The sequence below is a fragment of the Peromyscus maniculatus genome, chromosome 3 (genome assembly GCF_049852395.1).
Source record: "Peromyscus maniculatus bairdii isolate BWxNUB_F1_BW_parent chromosome 3, HU_Pman_BW_mat_3.1, whole genome shotgun sequence".
NCBI lineage: Eukaryota > Metazoa > Chordata > Mammalia > Rodentia > Cricetidae > Peromyscus > Peromyscus maniculatus.
Window position 1 is genome coordinate 147003080 of NC_134854.1, and position 7555 is coordinate 147010634.

Genomic DNA, 7555 nt, shown 5'->3' on the forward strand with positions numbered 1-7555 from the left:
ATAAAAAACAAAACAACAACAAACAACTCTACACCTTCTCCCAGGCCTACTTGGCAGTGTGTTCTACAGAGCTACAAACCCTGAACCCCTTCAAAAAAATTTTTTTAAAGGCATCCAAAAGGAAACGATCACATATAATTGGGCCATTTAGGATAGCATATTATTACATCTAGATTTTATTTAAGATTATTTTGTTTTGCCATATGGTAGTGGTGCACGCCTTTTAATCCCAGCACTCAGGAAGCAAAGGCAGGCAGATCTCTGAGTTGGAGGCCAGCCTGGTCTACAGAGAGAGTTCCAGGATGGCCAGGACTACACAGAGAAACCCTGTCTTTTTTTTTTTTTTTTTTTAGAAACCCTGTCTTGAAAAAAAAATATTTTATTTTACATGTGTAGTTATTTTCTGTGAATGTATGTCAGTGCCACATTTGTGTGGAAGTTAAAAAGAAAGCATCAGATCCCCTGGAACTGAAATTTATGGATGGTTGTGAGCTGCCATGTGGGTGCGGGAACCCGAACTAGGTACTCTGAAAGAGCAGCCAGTGCTGTTAACTACTGAGCCATTTCAGCAGCTCCACGTCTGAATTTTAAAAAGTTAAAATTAGCCATATGTGACTCATACCCTTATAATCCAAGTGTTTGAAAGTGTAGCAAGAGGAGCAGGAATTCAAGGCCAGCTCTTGGCTGCACAGCTAGTTTTGTCCTAGGATGGGCTACAAGACACCATTTCAAAACCAACCAAACAATAACGAAAAAAAAAGAACGAATTAGGACGGGCATGGTGGTACACACCTTTAATTCCAACATTTAGGAGGCAGAGACAAGCTGATCAATGCCTAGAGAGTTCTAGGCCAGCCAAGGTTACAGAGTGACTCTCTCTCTCTCTCTCTCTCTCTCTCTCTCTCTCTCTCTCTCTCTCTCACACACACACACACACACACACACACACACACACACACAGAGTTAAAATTACCTGTAGCATTATGGAATATTTGAACTGTTATCAATAGACGTTGGAGGAGGTCAATGGCAACCTCCCCCATGATAATGCAGCTAGTGATCTAGCTTCACTCAAAACTAACCCTTGAAGCATATCCACTATAGATGTGCCCACTAGTTGTCTACATTACTCAGGAGGCTGAGGCAGAAGAATGAATGGCTGTCACTTCAGCCACATAGGAGACTCAGAGAACAAACATAGCCCCTACGTTCTACGAAATGGGAGCAGTAGTTCCGGAGGGATGCCAATGCCTCTTCCTCTTAGGGCCTCAGGAATGACTCGACCAGGCAGCACAAAGGTCTCCAGTGGAGAGAACACTCTTCATAGAGAATCCAAGGCGATGATGTCATCAAAGGGTTAATTCTAGACAGGGACGCGGGGGGTGGGGCGGGGGGCGGGACACGCAGCTGTCAGGTGGCGTCGGAAAGATTAACTGCGGTGAAGAGCTTCACGTCGGGGAAAATCGAGTCCTGGGAAGGGACAAGAGGTTACCCACCCCGAGTTGGCTCCACAAAGCATGCGCGCCTGTCTACGACTGGCCTCACCACAGATTCTTCGCCTCGATTACTTGCAGCGGGTGAGGTTCCCACGGGGGGGCGTGGCGTGGCGGGCGCGGTCTGGGTGGTGACGAGAGGGTTAACCACCGACAGAGCCCGGGGGCGGAGCGGGCCGCCGGGCGTCCTGCGTCCCCGCTGGAGCCGGAAGCAGTCGCGGGTCAGGGGCGCGCCTAGCCTACCCTTCTGGGTGCTTCGGCCGAGGTCCCTGCGGGCTGGGGAGCCCAGCGAGGTGCGGGAGAGAGGGCGGGTGTTAGGGAGGGCAAGGGGGATGGTCCATGGTGTGGTCGGAGGGGCGAACTCGTGAGAGACTTGGGGGGCGCGGCACAGATGGGGTGAAAGCAGAGTGATGGGCCCAGGAGGGCTAGGGGACCAAGAGCAGGCTGGTTGGCACCCACGGGTGAACAGATGACGGGAACGCTAGCGAAAGATGCTGCGCCTCACACTTTTCTTCCCACGCCGCTCCAGGGGACGATCCGGAGCTCAACTTTCAGAAGAGAGACGCCCCAGCAAGCCTGTTTGGAGGATCCCATCAGCTGCTCACCTCATGGGCCAGACGGCCCTTGCAAGGGGCAGCAGCAGCACCCCCACCTCGCAGGCTCTGTACTCTGACTTTTCTCCTCCGGAGGGCTTGGAGGAGCTCCTGTCTGCTCCCCCTCCTGACCTAGGAGCCCAACGACGCCACGGCTGGAATCCCAAGGACTGCTCCGAGAACATCGATGTCAAGGAAGGGGGCCTGTGCTTTGAGCGGCGCCCTGTGGCCCAAAGCACTGATGGGGTCCGGGGGAAGAGGGGTTACTCGAGGGGCCTGCATGCCTGGGAGATCAGCTGGCCCCTGGAGCAGAGGGGCACACACGCCGTGGTGGGCGTGGCCACTGCCCTCGCCCCGCTGCAGGTTGACCACTATGCGGCGCTTTTGGGCAGCAACAGCGAGTCTTGGGGCTGGGATATTGGGCGGGGAAAACTGTATCACCAGAGTAAGGGCCTGGAGGCCCGCCAGTACCCTGCTGGACCCCAGGGTGAGCAGCTAGTGGTGCCAGAGAGACTGCTGGTGGTTCTCGACATGGAGGAGGGGACTCTGGGCTACTCTATTGGGGGCACCTACCTGGGGCCAGCCTTCCGTGGACTGAAGGGCAGGACCCTCTATCCCTCTGTAAGCGCTGTCTGGGGCCAGTGCCAGGTCCGCATCCGCTACATGGGCGAAAGAAGAGGTGAGACCCGGACTAGGAGTCGGGAGAGAATTGCCACTCTTGGCAATGGTTTGGGGTGGAAACCCATGCTTGGACCACAGAAAAGGGGGCTTCGTATCACTTTGGCTTGTCCCTTAGATGGCCTTGGCTCTAGCTTCACTCTCAGGCCTTACTGGATGTGATGCAGAAATCCAGAATGATCTCCTCTGTCAGGCGGGGGCAGAATTGCAGAAACGGGGGAGGTTGAGCAGACTCAGGAGTTTGAGGACGTCTGGCTGGAGCTGCACCTCTCCTGACCTTGACTTTCTTCTCTCTCAGCAGAGGAACCACAATCCCTCCTGCACCTGAGCCGCCTGTGTGTGCGCCACGCGCTGGGGGAGAGCCGGCTTGGCCAGATACCCACTCTGCCTTTGCCCCCTGCCATGAAGCGCTACCTGCTCTACCAATGACCCGGCAGCACCAGATTGGGCTGGCACCTGGCCATCAGCAGTACGGTGGGCACAGGTGGAGAGGCACCATCGGCCTAGACAAACAACAGAAACGCCAGTGAAGCTGAGGGGAGGAGAGGCTGGGCCCCTTCACTAACCCTTAGAGAGGGGCAAGACAAGGAAGAGACTGCAAAGGCTGTGGAAGCCTGGTGCCAAGATGTTTGTCAAGTAAAAAAACGAGATGTATTGTCACAGCGCCTCTTTGGTTTTTGTTCCGCCTGCCCCCAGAGTCCTGTCACTGGGAAACTACATGGAAACGTGCAATGATGACCGACTACAAGCTCAGGGCCAGGTGTTTATTTCCCTTACATGTAAGATGGTTCACAAACACAATACGAGGGCGGCGCTGTGGGGGAGGGCAACATCCCCGGCCTCCTAGAGCAAGAGGATCTTAGCCTTGGTGTACACTGAGAAGGGAAAGGTGACTTCACTCTTTTGCCCTTGCTAGGGCCTGAAGGGGCGGTCAGTTCCCCTCTTTCCATCCACCCCCCAGCCAGGAAGCCATCTTGGTGAACTAGGTGACGTATTTCATTCTAACCATTGTTAAGTGGTAAAGGGATTGGCCTGGTCCCAACCATTATAGGGAGGTGTAAAAGGTTCAGGAAGGTACCGTGTGGATTAGGGACACAAGATGGAACAGATGACATCAGAAGCATGTGTCTGGTGGGAATAGTTACTAAGCTTCTGGGTGACCTAGTCCTGGCCTAGCGAAGGGTTGGGGAGACGGATGGTGCTTATTGTTTGGCATTGATGATGTCCACAAATTCAGGCTTGAGGGAAGCACCGCCCACGAGGAAGCCGTCCACATCAGGCTGGCTTGCCAGCTCTTTGCAGGTTGCTCCAGTCACAGAACCTGTGACAGAACAGGAACAGGAAGATGGCTTGGTCAGGGACAGGATTAGCACACTTGTGCCCCACCTCTCTGTGGGGCCTCAGTCTGTCTTAGCCCATTTCTACCTTGGCTGGAGCCAAACCCACTCACCTCCATAAATGATTCGGGTGCCTTGAGCCACCGCATCAGAAACATTGGATTTCAGCCACCCCCGAAGCTTCTCGTGTACTTCCTGGGCCTAGAAAGAGGAGGCAGATTAAATAAAACCCTTCCTGTTCCTTCAAAGAGAACACACACACACACAAGCTTGGAAAGTTTAGTTTCTGGAAAAGCCCTGGGGTCAGAGAATAGCAAGGCTCCAATCCCAGCCAGGCCTAGAGTGAACATTCTTGGCAAGTCTGAGGGACCCTGTGTCTCCTGGGCAACAGTTACCTGTTGAGGTGTCGCAGTCTTGCCGGTACCAATGGCCCAGACAGGTTCATAGGCCAGGACAACTTTGTTCCAGTCCTTCACGTTATCTGCAGGACAGAGATCAGGGAGAGAACAGTGAAGAGGAAGGAGTTGCCAGCCAAGCTCGCCAGGGTGTAGCAGTAATAACCTACAGCCCCTGGTGGGCTCTTTTTCCCTATCCATTTTTTAAAACAATGTGTGTGTGTGTGCGCCAAGGCGCACACACGGAGGCCAGAGGACAACTTGCAGGAGTTGGCTCTCTCCTACCATGTGGGTTTGGGGGGTCACACAGGCCCTCGGCTAGGCAGTAAACCCCCTTACCCACAGAGCATCTCAGGAGCCCCTAGTGGCTTCCGAAGGAACAGAAGTGACAAGGCCCACCCCCTTTTCCTGCCTCAATCAGGCAGGCTGCAGGGTCTCTGACCCCCGACCCAGCCCTGGGGCCCTTCCAGGCTCAAAGGTCCCTTTCTCCAGAGGTACCTGCGATGACTTTGGTTTGCTCGAAAACAACCTTCTCGGTGATGCCGGCCTCCCTCTCATCTAACTTCTCCCCGATGCAGGCGATCACTCCGAGGCCCTCGGCCAGGGCGTGGGCCACTTTCTGTCCAATCAGCTGTTGGACAAATACAGTGAGACATCCCTCTCGATGAGAGCGTCTCTCCCACCTCCCCTCCTGCTTACTGACCTCATCGGACTCCCCGAAGACATGCCTCCTCTCCGAGTGCCCCAGCACTACCCATGTGGCCCCCAAGTCTTTGATCATGCCAGGGCTAAAACGGACAGAAACACCCAGGTTCAGCAAGGAGCCTCCCAGGAAGTTCCCCTCTGCACCCCCTCTGCCTCCATCTCACCTGATCTCCCCAGTGAAGGCCCCATTGGTCACTTTGTAGCAGTTCTGCGCAGCCACAGCAATCTTGGGATCTAGCTTCTGCCTGGCGAAGTCGATGTAGGCGGTGGGGGGTGCACAAACCACCTCTGAGAAAGAGATCAAAGAAAGCCTTCATTCTCCAGGCTGGCTGTCAGGCCTTCACCCTCTCGGTTCTATCCTCCTGCCTTTCTCATTCCAGAAAGATGACCTTTGTCCACTACACAGTCCAGGCTGGGCCTGTACCAATCCCACAGCCTCCCTAATGCTCCTGTCAGGCCCCAGCCCTTAACCTGCCCTCTGCTCTTTTAACAGCTGTGGCTCTAATTTCCTCAGGCTATTCTGGGAATGGGCACCTCCTAGACTCAGCATTCTCCGGGGTCAACCCTTTCTAAAATAGCCCATCCCACTACTCCAACCCGGCAAGGATTTTTAGCATAAGGAGAACAGGCCAACTACTGGAGTGTGTATTGGCTCTTTGGGAAATAAATGAGTGGACGATGCCCTTTCGGTCACTCTCAAGGTTCTCTGATTTAGGTGGGTAGGAGGGGGAAGGATGGAGGATAGTATCCGTGAGCAGCAGGGAGTTGATTAGCTCTCGGAGACCTTGGGTTTTCCTATTTCCAGACTGAGGAGATCTGTAGGATAGCTTTTCATTCCCAAACGGCTCAGCGTGTTTGGCGCCTGCTCGGTCCCTAAGGTGGAAGGCAGGAGTGGCCCAGGCTGTGGAGGGGTAGGGATGCAGGAGCCCCCAGCTCAGCGGCCGAAGCGAGCTGCGGCGAGGGGAGGAGTTTCGAGCTACGTGCGGAGACGCACGCATCTAGAGACCGAGGGGGCAGGTAGCTGAGAGCCCGCGCAAGCTCAGCTTCCTCCCCCACACTCTGGGGGACACGTGCCACTTTTCTTGATTATCCACCCGGACACTGGTTCCGCTTCTTAACCGTGGCCTCTAGCCGGTGCAGCCCCGGTCCACTCGTAGGGGCGACCTTCCACCCAGCCCCCACCCCAAGAAGCCCTTTCCCGATCCACAGGCCCAGGGCACCATTTAAATGTCTTCCCCCCCAGCACATCTCTTTGCTGCCCGGACACCAAATGGCCCCTGTCCCCAGGCCAGCATCCAGGTCCACTCGGATAGGGAGTAGGTGCTGCCACGCCCGATCCCCCCCTCCCCCGCACCGCCGCCGCTCCCAAAAGGAGCTCACCGGTGTCCGCGGGCACCTTGGCCGCGTTCAGGGTGCAAATGAGTTCTCCCAGGCACTTCTTCCTCCCGTTCATCTTCCAGTTGCCCCCAACGAAGAACTTCCTGGAAGGCGCCATTGCGCTGGGACTGCCTGGTTGAAGGTCAGCACAAGCGCGAGGCCCTGGCCACTGGCCACTTATATAGAGCGCTGTGAAGCAGAACTCCTCCTCCTTCCCGCCCTCCGCCATGGTTAGCCCGGCCCCTTGCTGCTAGGCCTTCCCCCGCCGCCTTCCCACCTCCCGGTGTTTCGATATTCTGACGGTTCTCCTTTCTTGTAGCAACGTTCTAGGGGGTTCCGGGGGCTCAAACGTCCCGCCTGTTGCTCGGCAGTTGAGATGTTGAGCCTCGCGCTCAGAGAAACCAACTTTGCGATTTCGAAGGCCAGAGGGTATTTCCCGTGGGGCCGGCAGCAGCAGGGCCCTGGCCAGTCTCACTGAGACACCTTTCCAACTCGGAAAGCGAGCCCTCTCCCCCCAGCACAAGGCAGAGCCATGGTTGAGGAGCCTTTCCAGCAATCACACGGGGAGGGGCCCAAGTGTTTCACAAATAGCGCTGGTGATTTCTGGGCTTCTTGTCTTGGCCAAATGGAGCAGAGTGGGATGCTAGTGTGGGGGGGAGGCGGGGGGGGGGGGGGGCAGATTGGCTGCGGTTTTGTAAAGTGTCAGCTAATACCAACCAGTATGGACTGCCCACTGCCCACTCCAGCCCCTCTATCCAGCAACCACGGGGCTAGACCAATTACACGGTCAGTAGTGGGGGGACGCAGCCACTCTTCTGGATTCTCCCTTTATTCCACTTCCCCAGCTCAGTTTTCTGAGCCCTTCTACAACTAGAGACAGAATTGCCTAGCGGTGGAGGCAGGGCAAAGGACCCCAGTTGGACCTCTCTGAACCTGCCCGCTCCAGTAATTTTCCCTCTAAAGAACTAAACAAAACC

General features: G+C 55.5%; 2 protein-coding genes across 4 annotated transcripts; one reads left to right on the plus strand and one right to left on the minus strand.

Moving 5' to 3' along the window:
* The first annotated feature begins 412 nt into the window (after window positions 1–412).
* Spsb2 (splA/ryanodine receptor domain and SOCS box containing 2) lies at window positions 413–3424 on the plus strand. Of its 3 annotated transcripts, none has more exons than XM_042274101.2 (3): window positions 413–1577; window positions 2023–2765; window positions 3066–3424. In XM_042274101.2, the coding sequence occupies exons 2-3, from the start codon at window positions 2102–2104 to the stop codon at window positions 3191–3193; spliced, it is 792 nt and encodes a 263-aa protein (XP_042130035.1). In that variant the 5' UTR covers window positions 413–1577; window positions 2023–2101; the 3' UTR covers window positions 3194–3424. The 3 variants fall into 3 exon arrangements, with proteins under 3 accessions (XP_042130035.1, XP_006992122.1, XP_006992123.1); XM_006992060.4 differs by having other exon boundaries at window positions 1381–1577; window positions 3063–3424; XM_006992061.4 differs by lacking the exon at window positions 413–1577 and adding an exon at window positions 1631–1786 and having other exon boundaries at window positions 3063–3424.
* A 90-nt stretch (window positions 3425–3514) lies between these two features.
* Window positions 3515–7328, minus strand: Tpi1 (triosephosphate isomerase 1). Its single transcript, XM_006992062.3, has 7 exons — window positions 6582–7328; window positions 5366–5489; window positions 5200–5284; window positions 4995–5127; window positions 4497–4582; window positions 4215–4302; window positions 3515–4085 (listed from the first exon to the last, which is right to left on the minus strand). Exons 1-7 carry the CDS (start codon window positions 6805–6807, stop codon window positions 3967–3969), a joined length of 861 nt encoding a protein of 286 aa, XP_006992124.1. The 5' UTR covers window positions 6808–7328; the 3' UTR covers window positions 3515–3966.
* Window positions 7329–7555: the final 227 nt, after the last annotated feature.